The 14,636-nt window shown below is 43.2% G+C and overlaps 1 protein-coding gene across 1 annotated transcript in view; it reads right to left on the reverse strand.

The window, feature by feature from the left end:
* Nucleotides 1-14,636, reverse strand: part of LOC127660599 (inactive phospholipase D5-like) — a 188,513-nt gene that overhangs the window by 23,493 nt on the left and 150,384 nt on the right. Inside the window, exons 6-7 of the mRNA XM_052150917.1 lie at nucleotides 6,700-6,897; nucleotides 5,509-5,645 (exon numbers count right to left, since the gene is read on the reverse strand). Coding sequence (XP_052006877.1) covers nucleotides 5,509-5,645; nucleotides 6,700-6,897 — 335 coding nt within the window. The remainder of the gene's footprint in view (nucleotides 1-5,508; nucleotides 5,646-6,699; nucleotides 6,898-14,636) is intronic.

Raw genomic sequence — 14,636 nt, forward strand, 5'->3', positions numbered from 1 at the left:
TCCGTCAACCATGGCTCCGCCCCCGGAGCCTCCCTCGGCCCTGCCTACAGTACCTTCTATGGTTCCGCCAACCACGACTCAACCTCCGAAGCCTCCTTCGGCTCTGCCTCCTGAACCTCCCTCGGCGCTGCCTCCAGAGCCTCCTTCAGCTCCACCTCCCGAGGCTCTCCCGGCTCTGCCTCTGAAGCCTCCTTCGGCTCCATCTTCAGAGCCTTCTGCGCCCTCGCCTCCTTCGGCTCCACCTCCTGAACCTCCCTCGGCTCCGCCTCCGGAACCTCCTTCAGCTCCACCTCCCAAGCCTCCCTCGGCTCCGCCTCCAGTGGCTCCCTCGGCTCCGCCTGCTGGGCCTTCAACGCCATCACCTCCCTCGGCTCCGCCTCCCAAGCCTTCTACGGCTCCGCCTCCGAAGTCCTCCATGGCTCTGCCCACCACGGTTCCGCCTCCTGACCCACCCAAGGCCTTACCACCTCAGAGTCTCCCACGGCTCTGCCTGCCTCTGCTCCACCCACAGTGTCCCCCACGGTTCATCCTTCATCCTTGGCTCCGCCAGCTCCCCCAGTGGTCACTGCTCCTCCCAGGCCCCCGGAACCGGCCCTTACCTTAAGGTAAGCTCCCGGGCCTCCCAAACCTGTCCCCATATAATGGCCAGCTCCCGGGCCTCCCAAACCTTTCCCCATATTATGGCCACCTCCCAGACCACCTAAACCTGTCCCTGCCCGGTTGACACCTCCCTGGCCTCCTAAACCTGTCCCTACCCGGTGGACGCCCCCCAGGCCATCTGACCTGTTCCCCATCTCATACCCCCATGGACTGTCTGTCCGCCCTCTCGGCCTCCCTGGTATGCCTGTCCGCCCCTCGTGCCTCCATAGACTGCCTAATTGCCCCTTGTGCCTCCTTGGTCTGTCTCTATGCCCCTTGTGCCTCCTTGATACGATGATCCAAGATGGCGGCACGGTAGCACGCAGCGGCCACTCCGGATCCACAATGGTGCTATTTTTGTTAAAAAAAGCCTGACTTTTGCAACACATGGACATCGGATCAACCGGTGTTCGTGTCTACCATCGCCAGACACTACTGAAATATAAGACTCATGCAAAAACCAAGCTGCATGATGACCTGCAGGAGGCGCTACGTGTACTCGGCTTGCTGCGGAGACCAGGCCTCCAGTCCTCGGTGTCGCCTGATGCCGGTGGCCGGGGGAGAGGACGTCGTAAGCGGTGTGTGAGAAAGTGGAAGCGCGGAAAGAGGGCGGGGGTCCATGCTAGGCTAAAAACAAACCCTAGCCGGCCGGCTTTCCCGTCTATCCTGCTCTCAAATGTTTGCTCCCTGGACAATAAACTGGACTATATCCGACTCCAGCAGGCTACGCAGCATGAGTTTAGAGACTGATGCGTCTTTGTTTTCACGGAGACATGGCTCAGCGACAGAGTTCCGGATGCCGCCATTCAGCTAGATGGGCTCGCCTCGTTTCGTGCCAACAGAAATACAGCTCTCTGCGGTAAGACTCGCGGTGGTGGCTTGTGTGTTTACATCAACACGGAATGGTGCAAGAACTCTATGCTAGTCTCTAGTTACTGTTCATCGCTGTTGGAGCTTGTGACTGTTAGATGCAGACCTTTTTATCTACCACAGGAATTCGCCACTGTTTGCATAACCGGAGTTTACATTCCCCCCAGCGCTAACGCTAAGTAAGCTCTGTGGACTGTATGGGGCTATGAGCTGAACTGCAGAACGCTCACCCCGACGGACTGTTTATTGTCGCCGGAGATTTCAACCATGCGAATCTCAAGACAGTGCTCCCTAAATTCCATCAGTATGTGGACTTTGCAACGAGAGGGCTGAACGCGCTTGATCTTGTTTACACAAACATCCCAGGCGCGTGACCGGGCGGAGCCCCGCCCCACCTCGGCTACTCAGACCACATCTCTGTTATGTTAATTCCAGCATACAGACCGCTCGTCAGACGCACAAAACCGCTTCAGAAGCAGGTGAAAACCTGGCCAGCAGGAGCCATCTCTGCTCTTCAGGACTGTTTTGAGTGTACTGACTGGCACATGTTCAGGGAGGCTGCAACATATGGTGATTCTACCAACTTGGAGGAATACACAGCATCAGTGACCAGCTACATCAGCAAGTGCATTGATGATGTCACTTTCTCCAAGGCCATCACCACACGCTACAACCAGAAGCCGTGGATGACTGCAGAGGTGCGCACGCTGCTGAGGTCCCGAGACTCCGCCTTCAGAGCAGGCGATAAGGCAGCCCTAAGAACAGCTAGGGCCAAACTGTCACGGGCAATCAGAGAGGCAAAGCGCGCACACGCCCAGAGAATCCTCAGTCATTTCCAGGACAGCGGTGACACGCAGCGCATGTGTCAGGGCATTCAGGCCATCACCAACTACAGGACAACATCAGTTGCCTGTGACAAAGATGCCTCCCTTCCAGATGCGCTGAACGACTTCTACGTTCGGTTTGAAGTGCAGAACGACGTGATGGCGAGGAAGACCACCCCTCATCCCAACGACCAGGTGCTCTGTCTTACCACGGCAGATGTGAGGAAAACTCTACGTAGAGTCAACCCACGGAAGGCTGCTGGACCAGACAACATTCCTGGCAGAATGCTCAGAGGATGTGCAGACCAGCTAGCAGATGTTCTTACCGACATCTTCAACATCTCTCTGAGCAGCGCTGTCGTTCCAACGTGCTTCAAGGCCACCACCATCATCCCCATGCCAAAGAAGTCTTCAGTGTTCTGCCTCAATGACTACCGTCCTGTCGCACTTACACCCATCATCATGAAGTGCTTCGAGAGGCTCGTCATGAGACACATAAAGAGCCAGCTGCCCCCCTCACTACACCCACTGCAGTTTGCGTATCGTTCAAACCGTTCAACGGACGATGCCATCGCCACAACCCTCCATCTGGCCCTCACCCACCTAGACAATAAGGACTCATACGTTCGAATGCTGTTCATAGATTTCAGCTCAGCATTCAACACAATCAATCCCCAGCACCTGATTGGAAAGCTGAACCTGCTGGGCCTGGACACCTTCCTCTGCAACTGGATCCTGGACTTCCTGACTGGGAGACCTCAGTCAGTCCAGATCGGGAACAGCATCTCCACCACCACCACACTGAGCACTGGGGCCCCCCAGGGCTGTGTGCTCAGTCCACTGCTGTTCACTCTGCTGACTCACGACTGTGCAGCAATGCACAGCTCGAACCACATCGTCAAGTTCGCAGATGACACGACCGTGGTGGGTCTCATCAGCAAGAACGACGAGTCAGCATACAGAGAGGAGGTGCAGCGGCTGACGGACTGGTGTAGCGCCAACAATCTGTCTCTGAATGTGGACAAAACAAAAGAGATGGTTGTTGACTTTAGGAGAGCACAAGGTGAACACACTCCGCTGAACATCGACGGCTCCTCTGTGGAGATCGTCAAGAGCACCAAATTCCTTGGTGTTCACCTGGCGGAGAACCTCACCTGGTCCCTCAACACCAGCTCTATCACCAAGAAAGCCCAGCAGTGTCTCTACTTTCTTCGAAGGCTGAGGAAAGCACATCTCCCACCCACCATCCTCACTACATTCTATAGAGGGACTATTGAGAGCATCCTGAGCAGCTGCATCACTGCCTGGTTTGGGACTTGCACCGTTTCGGACCGCAAAGCCCTGCAGAGGATAGTGAGGACAGCTGAGAAGATCATTGGGGTCTCTCTTCCCTCCATCAAAGACATTTACAAAAAACACTGTATCCGCAAAGCAACCAGCATTGTGGACGACTCCACACACCCCTCACACAAACTCTTTACCCTCCTGCCGTCTGGCAAGAGGTACCGAAGCATTCAGGCCCTCACGGCCAGACTGTGTAACAGCTTCTTCCCCCAAGCCATCAGACTCCTCAATACTCAGAGACTGGTTTGACACACACACATGTCCTGAGTTGCACTTTAATTACTGTCACTTTATAACTGTCTGCTACCCCAATAACTGCTATGTGCATAGAACACTATCTCATAGTATGTTATGTTTACGTTTTTATTTCATCTTTTTGCACTACTGTGTACTGGTCGGCGCTGCACTTTGTCTATTGTCCTGTTCATTGTCAGAAATTTGTTGCACTGTCCCGTACTTTTTGCACATGTTTGCACGTGCACTTTATATAGGTATACATAGGTATTTTATATAGGTATTTTATTTCGTTGTGTAGTCTCATGTGGTCCTGTGTTGGTCCTTTGTTGTTTTTATGTAGCACCATGGTCCTGGAGGAACGTTGTCTCGTTTTGCTGTGTACTTTACTAACTGTATATGGTTGAAACGACAATAAAAACCACTTGACTTGACTTGGTCTGTCTCTGTGTCCCTTGTGCCCCCTTTGGTCTGTCTGTTCTCCCCCTCTTCAAGCCCCCCTCTCCTGGAACATTTTGTGTTTGTTGTTTTTGTGTTTCTTCAGACCGTCTGGAATCCGGTCCTTTTGAGGGGGGGCTATGTTACGATCCTGTGTTGTCTGCCCCATGTTTTCTGTTTCACATATCACTTATCACGTTCCATGTCACGTTTTCCTTGTTGTCCGCCCCGTGTTTCACTCTCCGTGTAAGAAAGTACATTTCCCATGTTTCCCGGCCCTCATCACTGCCTGCACTGTGTTATTGTCCGCACCTGTTCGTGATTTTGTTATTACCGTGTCTGCCTACTTAAACGCTGTTGTTTTCCCTTTCCTTTGTGGTTCGTTATCGTTGCACGTTGACGTTTCATGTTCGTGTCGTCTAACATTTCCCTATGCATGTTTGCTCCGTGCCCGTTCTGCCGTGTTTCCCGAGTTCCGTGTTTCCCCGTGGTGTTCATGTTTTGGTTTCAGTTTTGTCCCCCCGTGGATGTTTTCATTTGTTCCTATCTGTTTAAGTTCATTTTTGTTAAATAAAACCCGCGTTTGGATCTGAACCTCCCATCTGCCTTCTCCTACTTTCCACTGTCATAACAGTTGTTGCATAATAGTATTCCAAATGTTCACTTATTAATTATTCGGTAGTAGCCTATATTAATTAGTAGTGGTATTAAATAATATTAAGCTTTGAACTTAAATAAAAAAATACAAGTTTTTATATTTTAAATCAAGTTTTTAAACTTTTAAAACCAATAAGCCTGTGTGTTCTTGTTGTGGATCTATATGAATTTACTTTATATTTTTGTATCACATACAGAGTTTGTTTCCAGCAGTCCCCTTATGCTCTCTTGGCAGCCACTGTGTTTCTTCTTGCTGTGTAAATGTCTTTAATTTCTTTATAATTGTACATTGATCACTTGTGCTGTGTAAATCCTGTTTTAAATCATAATGATTTCATTGTGATCTCTTGTGTAAAACAGTGGCGGCGCTAGGGGGAGGCCAGGGGTGACCGAGGACTGAAGCTTGGCCACCCCATCGACCACCCTACTCGCAATTGCTGTTTTTCAAAAATATTTGTATTAGGGTATAATTCACAGGTATAGTTATAGTAATAGGACTCACCTGGTTTGGATGCTGTTCAGGATTGGTAAATAGTCATTTATAGAGACATAAATAAAAGTCTTGGCCTCTTGAATGACTCTGAAAATGGCATCAAGGTCTTTCGTCCGGTCTTTAGGGCACAAAACATCTGGAGAACTCTATCACCACAAACAATAAAAAAACATCAAAGCAAAAATGTGTGTGATTTACATATATACTGTGAAAAGTTACCATACAGTTTTTACCTTAATGAGTGAGTTCTACCTAATATGACCCTGCAATGACTTTCACAAATGTAACCCAATGTAGTCAGGTTTCATCTGTAAATATTTTATTTTGTTCAGTAACACTTTACAATAAAGTTCCATTTGTTAACATTAGTAAATGCATTAGTTATCATGAATAAACCATTAACAATATAGTTGTTACAGCATTTATTGATCTTTGTTAATGTTAGTTAATACAAATACAACTGTTCATTGGTAGTTCATGTTAGTTCATTGTGCATGAACTAATACATCTTTTGATTTTAAAAATGTATTAGTATATGTTGAAATTAACTAACTAAGATTAATAAATGCTTAAGTATTGTTCATTGTTAGTTCATGCTAACTAATGTTAACAAATGGAACCTTAATGTGAAGTGTTTCTTATGATTTTTATAACTGAAAAAAGTCACTAAATAACAATATTACTGATGAAACCTGACTACATTTGTTTTTGAATGATACAAATCTTCAAATGTACAGATAGAATATCTTGGGAAAACCATTAGCAACAGTAGGCAATGTTACTGGTGCAGATAGCCAAGATTATGATATCATCACAAACATCGTATTACATGTTATCACTGAGCAGCCACGATTTATCCTTCATCTCAGTATGAAGGAAAATATATGATCTGTGATGTCACACTGACATCACACTGTGATGGATTAACAATATTAATTCAAGAACACACTTTATGAATTTATAATTCCCCGATCTACTAATACTGCAGAGCGCCAGTAGTACAAACAGTTTAACAAAAACAACATCATTACAGTTCTGCTGAATTAAAAAAATCATTTGGCTGGTTTTAGAGTAGTTTTGGGCACTTGTTTGCTGGTCAGGCTGTGAGACCAGAAAGACCATCTTAAATGAGCTAAGACCAGCAAACCATCTTAGGCTGGTTTAAGCAAAACATACAGGTGTTGATGAAACACGACTCACAGAAATGTAAGCTTGTGCCTCTGTGTCATTCAGGTGCAGATGAAGGTGTTTGCCTTTGTTATACAATGCGCTCAGTTTCTTGGACCAAATGGAAGGCACAAACTCTTTATATTGCAGCTGCCAGTAGAGGCTGAATATCCTGTGCAGATCCAGCACCAGACAGCTGCAGTCATACATGATAATTCCAAACTCCTTCATCTGTAGAACAAATGAAACACTATTAAATTTTAAAGGACTCATATGACACATTACACAATCCTGTGATAAAGAAAAATTAAATATGATAAGAAGTGGAGTGCTCTATGTGCAGGAAAAGTATGGAGCATGTAATGCATTATGCCGCTGACATAATACTACTTTTATGTTTCAACTGAAGTGTAAACAGTTCTTAAAAGAATGCACTGGAGAAAGAACGTTCATTGGCTATACATTTTTTTTTTTTTTACTCAACAGACTTTTGATATGACAATTAAAGCATAATGCAATAAAAAAATAAAAAATAAATGTCCCTGTCTGAATTGCTCTTTCAGCTATTAAGCTTTGTTTATGACTTCACATGCTATAGTATGTGAAATCATATTTAAATTTTAAATTAATTGTCATTTTATTTCCACATTGGAGCTTTTCAAAAATTACACGTATTCTATCAATATGATGTCACACAATTACACTCTGTAACGTGGCAGCTCATCAACTTTCAGAATTTTTATTTTATTTATTAGTTCGGTTGCCAGACAGGCCTTTAATCCTGTCAATAAATAAACTCCAGATAGCTTATTAAAAACCACCAGTGACATACGAAGGACTTGAAAGGAGGGAGAATCAAATTAAACTTACAAGAAAACTTCAATTCATTTACAGAAAATTCTCTTTTATTTTTAGTATCAAATTCACTTAAATCACACCTCCATGGGGATCAAGACAAAGAGAGAGAAAAAAATAAACGAAACAAAAAAACTTCAAAGTACAGCTCCATGACTTGAATACGAAGGCTGCAATGGCGTTTCCTCAGGCGATTTCGCTTACTTTCTTATACTTTGTCTTAGTTCCAAATGCTCTTAAACACCCCAAAAAAGAAAAAAGATGAGAAAATATTAACTTCATCAGAGCAAACCCATCAAATCATTTTCACTTTCATACATTTTTACATGCTAAATAAAAACAAGAAAAATAAAGATTGCGTTTTTATTATGGGTGGCGTGTCTGTTTGTATGAGATGCGAGGCGTGTGCATGTAATGTGGGTGCATCGAGCTTGTTCCAGGGGAACAGTTAGAGAGGCATAATCCAGGGCACACACCTCTGCCGGCAGCCGAAATAGAGAGTGTGCATCTTTGCTTCACAGCTGCACTCTCGATCACACCGACATGGCATCCAATCCCAGAAAAGAAGCCATGCAATCTGGTCACTGCTCGCTTCCTTCCATTCACACTCCTCTTCCAAGCGGACTCATTTCTCCCACTGTTCTCTAACAGATGACATCTTTTCTCACATCACCAGTTCACTTCCGATTCTTTCGACTTGACGATATCCCTCCTTAAATAGTTTGTCACAAAATGATCTCTAATTGGTCAACAGCATAACAAAATAATCAAGTGGCTACTGGATTCCGCTCTGCCACCCCAAGGAAAAACAACTCATAGTTGTTGGACTAAGAAACACTAAAATCCCAGGAAATCTTCTTCCTCGTCAGAGGGCTCCTGGAAAATCTCCTGCAGTTTCTCCCGGTTGCGAATCTCCAATTCCTCCGCAGTAGGAAAACAGGGTTTCAAATTGCACACATGTACATTGCGCACATCTTCTCCTGTGAACTCTATAGCAACTCTATAATTTATTGGACCCAACTGTTGGACAATGCGGTACGGTCCATTCCACTTCGGTGCCAACTTGGCACTGAAATTGCGCAGTGCACTAGATTGTGGAAAATTTTGGATCCATACTCAATCTTTCTCTTGGAATAATACATATCATCTGTTTTTGTTGTAATTTCCCAATTGTCTTATTCATGCTGTTTTACAGTTTTCCTTGGCCTTCCTTTGAAGTTGAAACTACTGATGGACAACATCATATGAAGGACCAGAAGGAGAAAGACGTCTTTGACTAAAGCTTGAAATATTTTTGTGATTTCAGGATCACAATGTTGTTCGTCCCAGATGCTTTCAGGGGTGCTTGGAAATTCTGGATCTTCCTTCTTACTCATTTACACATTACACTCCGATAAGTGGTACATCCGTGAAAGAGCATCAGGAGCTACATTCAACTTTCCTTTCCTATATTCCAATACAAAATAAAATCTTTGAAGTGGAAGTGCCCATGGAATTATTCGACTGGTTGTATTAGTGGAATTCATTACACACTGCAAGGAAGAATGATCCGTAACCACTGTGAACAATTGATGTTCGAGGTAGTGTTGCCATTTGTCAATTGCCCACACCACTGCTAGGCACTCTTTCTCTGTGGTGGAATAGTTAACCTCTGCTTTATTTAGGGATCGACTGGCATAAACGATCACTTCCTCACTGCCTTTCTCCTTCCGCTGGGTCAACACAGCGCCTAGGCCAGTGTCGCTTGCATCAGTGTACACTGTGAAGGGTAGTTGAAGGTTAGGATGTCCCAAATTTTGTGGTAATGTAAGACAAGCTTTCAAATAATCAAAGGATTGTTGACATTGTGATGTCCATTGAAATTATCAACCTTTCTTTTTCAAAGTGTTGAGCGGTTCAGTGATCCTCGAGAAGTTTGGTACAAATCGATGATACCATCCAGTTAATCCCAAAAAACGCTGGACTTCCTTAAGCTTGTGAGGAACTGAGTAAGTATGGATGGCTTCCACCTTACTTGGATCAGCAGTGATACCTTGACTGTTGACTATATGACCAAGGAAGGTGATCTCACAGAGACAGAACTTGCATTTTTTCAGGTTCAGTGTTAATCCAGCAGTTTTTATCTTCTGCAAGATGGTCTGGATATCAGAGAAATGTTGATCCATAGATGGTTAGTAAACAATGATATAGACAAAGCACATGATTCCAACCAACCCTCTCAGGACTATCTCCATGAGTCGTTGGAAAGACATTAAAATGATATAGCCCACGAGAAGTAACAAAGGCGGTCTTCAGCTTACTGTCAGATTCCATGGGAACTTGCCAATAACCAGTGTTAAGGTCCAAAGTTGAGAAAATGGATACACCAGAGAGTGACTCTAAAATCTCTGTGAGGCAGTGGATAAGCATCACTCTCGGTGAGGGCATTGACTTTTCTGTAGTCTACACAGAATCTGAGACTCCCATCCTTTTTAGGAACTAAGACAACTGGTAAAGCCCATGCGGAATGAGAGGGTTCTATGATGCCAGCTCTCAACATGTCTTCAATCTGTTCTTTAACTGTGATTTGCTTTAAAGGTGTGAGTCGATGAAACTCTACTTGTAGGTATGCTGGCTTGTCCTGGTTGAAAAAAGTATTTCACTTCAGGTGCACTTTTAAAAAAATATTTACCACTCTAGTACTATCCTCAACATCCTCTCTCCTCCCAGAATCATCTGTGATGCAAAAGAACATATACTGCACATCATTTATTGCAAATCAGCTTCAAACAACTAATTCATCAAGTGCTACATATGTCAAATTGTAGACCAATACCATTGAAGAAAATGTATTGGGAAGAGCAGATCAGTGGGATTGCCCTAATATCTATCATGACTCTTGAATTTTCATGTACATTAACATAAAGTCATCACAAAAGAGTTATATTATAGTGAGTAAAGTGAGGTAAAAAAAAATATTGAATATAAATAATTTATATTTTTTGACATAAATAGTCAAAATGATGTATAAGATCCAAAGTTAAAGCAATACATGAATGACTTTAGTCACACACTATGGCATCGAACTGTATATAATTCTCATCATCTCTATGAGAATAACTCATCTGTCAAAATCCTTTCATTAGGAGCATTGGAATAAACAATGTTTCACTTTTAACTTTCTCTAAAGTAAAGTGACTTATTAATTGTTACCAGTTTCCATGCCTGATTCTGGCACAGCTGCTGCTGGCTCCTCAGTCTGTAGCTCATCTTTGCTACACTCTACAAAACCATTTAATCAAATCAAAGTGTATGTTTCCTACAAACTAATATCACAAAACAAGTCACACATACATTTTATGTTAATGCTTATTGGTTATCCTTAGCGAAAACAACACCTGATAAACAAGAAAAGTACGCTCCGAACGGGGCTCGAACCGCAGTCCGCGTGAGAGGCGACTGCATTAACTCAGAGCTACCAAGCTGCGTCAATCTAAATAGGGAGGTTAGAGGCTACAACTCTTGAGGTTTAGCCTACTGTGGGTGAAAGCCAGCTAGATGATGATCTTAAGACTTTAAGGACAAAAACAAATGTGAATTCTTACCCACTGACTTCTTTCGGAAAAATCCCCAAAGCCTCATTTGCTTAATTTTTGCTGTCTTTCCTGCTAATTGCCGTTAACTCGCCACTAAGTAACGTTAGTTGATGTCAACGACTGTGCAAGCTCCTCCTCTACCTGCTGCATATTCATCAGAGAGGAAGAAACGGAGTCGCCCATAGGCTACCGACAGCAAAGGAACTTATTCTATAGGCTAGATTATGCCTATGTCTATTTTTACAGGCTGTATGCAGTATGTGCAATGCCAAAGCACAATGAAATAAGGCAACTTATGATTTCGGGGGTTTACATAGGCTTTTGTCTGGTTTCATATTTGTCAGTTAACTATTCAAAATACATTCGGGGCTACACTCAAAACAACAGATGGACAGATTATTTCTCAAATTCTCAGGGGAGGCAGAGCTTATCCTAGGGGAGGCACTACCTCCCCCAGCCTCCCCCTAGACACGCCCCTGTAATCTAGTCTTGTGTAACAGCATTGGGAGACCACAAGAGGGTGATATAACATTTACTGAAGCAGGTCGCAGGTAGGAGAAGGCACAGTCCAAACTAAGGCTGGTTTAACATACTGTATCCTCCGTGAGCGGCTCTGGGTGTAGAAGAAAACTTAATCTGGAGAATATAGAAAAGATGCAAAAGTAAAATAAAGTAAATTTAAACTGAACCTAGTCTAATATACACTACAATTATACGTCTGCATACAAACAAACACAAAATAAATAAATACATAAATAAAATAAATAAACTGCAGGACGTTTTCCCATGTTGTACAGGGACAGTTATGTGCACACAAATCATCCAATATTTAGACCAGCAATAGTCAACAGTGCTTTACTGATCCAGTCTGAAAAAAGTTTTGTTTACTGAGACACCTTCATCAGCGGTTGAACTGAAGAATGAAAATGGTGGCCGAAGAGGCAGTTGATAGCCAGTTTGTGTATAAATTACATTTTCTTTCCCAACTTTTGATTCAATTTCTAGCTAGAATTTGGGCTGCACAATTTATCAAAATAAAATTTAAACCGCGATATGACCTTGTGCGATTTATTAAATTGCAAAGGGCTGCGATTTAATTAAATAAATAGTCCACTCTCTTCAAAGTTTATTTGCGCTGCTCTGTGCAGTCTATATTAAGTTAGAGCATTGTTACAGTGTTTTCAGAGCGGTTCTGTGCTCCACAACTCCCTCTCATCCTTAGAGTAATGGAAGTGCTCTGAGTTCGGTTCCGTTTGCTTATGTGTGCTAAACACTTTATTTACAATAAACTGGCGCATCCTCTGAAGCGTTTTTTATTATTATCTGCGGTAGCAGCATCTCAGTCTCCGCAAGGCACAGGTATCATAATAATAACGTGGAATACAAGATGGGGTATAATTAAAACATCTTTATTAAATGATTGCTGAGCAAACAGCATTAACAGTAACACCTGCAGAGTCCAGAAACTCTTCATTCTCCTGTAATTTGTTTACCTCACGAGTGAGCATGTCGCCCTTATTACACTCCCCACGGAAGCAAGTGAAAGCGGAACTATTATTACCAACATCCAACAAAATGAAAAGGAAGGAACATACATACAGTGCATCTGGAAAGTATTCACAATGCTTCACTTTTTCCACATTTTGAAAAAAAATCACATGTACATAAGTATTCACAGCCTTTGCTCAATACTTTGTTGAAGCACCTTTGGCACCAATTACAGCCACAATTATTTTTGTGTATGATGCTGCAAGCTTGGCAACCCTATTTTTGGGCAGTTTCTCCCATTCTTCTTTGCAGGACCTCTTAAGCTCCATCAGGTTGGATGGGGAGCATCAGTGCACAGCCATTTTCAGATCTCTCCAGAGACATTCAATCGGTTCAAGTCTGGGCTCTGGCTGGGCCACTCAAGGACATTCACAGAGTTGTCCCATAGCCACTCCTTTGTTATCTTGGCTGTGTGCTTAGGGTCGTTGTCCTGTTGGAAGATGAACCTTCGCCCCAGTCTGAGGTCCAGAGTGCTCTGGAGCAGGTTTTCATCAAGGATGTCTCTATACATTGCTGCATTCATCTTTCCCTCGATCCTGACTAGTCTCCAAGTTCTGAAAAAACAACCCCACAGCATGATGCTGCCACCACCATGCTTCACTGTTGGGATGGTATTGGCCAGGTGATGAGCGGTGCCAGGTTTCCTCCAGACTGGATGCTTGCCATTCAGGTCAGAGTTCAATCTGTTTCATCACACCAGAGCATTTGGTTTCTCATGGTCTGAGAGTCTTTCAGGTGCCTTTTGGCAAACTACAGGCAGTTTGTCATGTGCCTTTTACTGAGGAGTGGCTTCCGTCTGGCCACTCTACCATACAGGCCTGATTGGTGGAGTGCTGCAGAGATGGTTGTTATTCTGGAAGGTTCTGCTCTCTCCACAGAGAAATGCTGGAGTGACCATCGGGTTCTTGGTCACCTCCCTGACTGAGACCCTTCTCCCCCGATTGCTCAGTTTGGCCGGGCAGCCAGCTCTAGGAAGAGTGCTGGTGGTTCCAAACTTCTTCCATTTATGGATGATGGAGGCCACTGTGCTCATTGGGACCTTCAATGCTGCAGAAATGTTTCTGTACCCTTCCCCAGATCTGTGCCTTGATACAATCCTGTCTCGGAGGTCTACTATTATATGGAGCCAGAAATGCGTCAAAACAAATTGAATTAGAATTGTGTAAATTTGAATTATAGACTTTTGTATTTGAATTATAAGTGTGATTTTGCCAATTTTGTTGTATTTTAAATAGGTTTGAATTATATTTTTTTTTAAACTCCAATCCTCAACATTTCATATTTAACCAAATTGAATTGTTTTTTTTATGGCACAATTTTATAAATATGTATTTTCAAACAGCAAATGTTTGGTTCTGAATTATTACACTGTAAATATTCAGTTTTAAAAAATACAGCTTCAAGTTTTCAAAAAGAACAAATTCAGAACACCAAACTCAATATTCTAAAATTCAGATCTACAGAAAGTGGGTCAGAGATCAAGCTTCCGTGTTCCACAGGGAAGAGTACAGTGTTTCGGAAAAGTCGAACGGAGCATTTTGGCCAAATAATTCTCTGGCGGGAGCGTGATTCAAAAGGTTGCCATTCTGACCATGAAGTGGTCTTAAACTTTTATGATTTATATTTTTATGGTTAGCACGTTAGCACATTCTCAGCACATGAGACATTTGTCTCATGTGCTATATTTGTTTTAGTATAAATTATATTTAATATGAAAGTGATTAGTATGCGTAAGAGTAAGCATCACATGTAACTCAATAATGAATGTAATTCTACCTTATTCTGTGAGCAGAATCCACATCAGATCCAAGTCGGATGTTATTTCAAACACTTGTTGGTGTTTGTAAGTGCGTTTTGAGCTCAAGACATGAACATCAGGAATGATCATTCAGATGTGTGTGATTTAGCAGGCGTGGTTACATTATACAATTCATTACATGCAAATTGTAGCTTATTGTAAGGCATTTAATGGCTAATTTACGCACCTAAGTC

The sequence above is a fragment of the Xyrauchen texanus genome, chromosome 20, assembly GCF_025860055.1.
Source record: "Xyrauchen texanus isolate HMW12.3.18 chromosome 20, RBS_HiC_50CHRs, whole genome shotgun sequence".
Classification (NCBI taxonomy): domain Eukaryota; kingdom Metazoa; phylum Chordata; class Actinopteri; order Cypriniformes; family Catostomidae; genus Xyrauchen; species Xyrauchen texanus.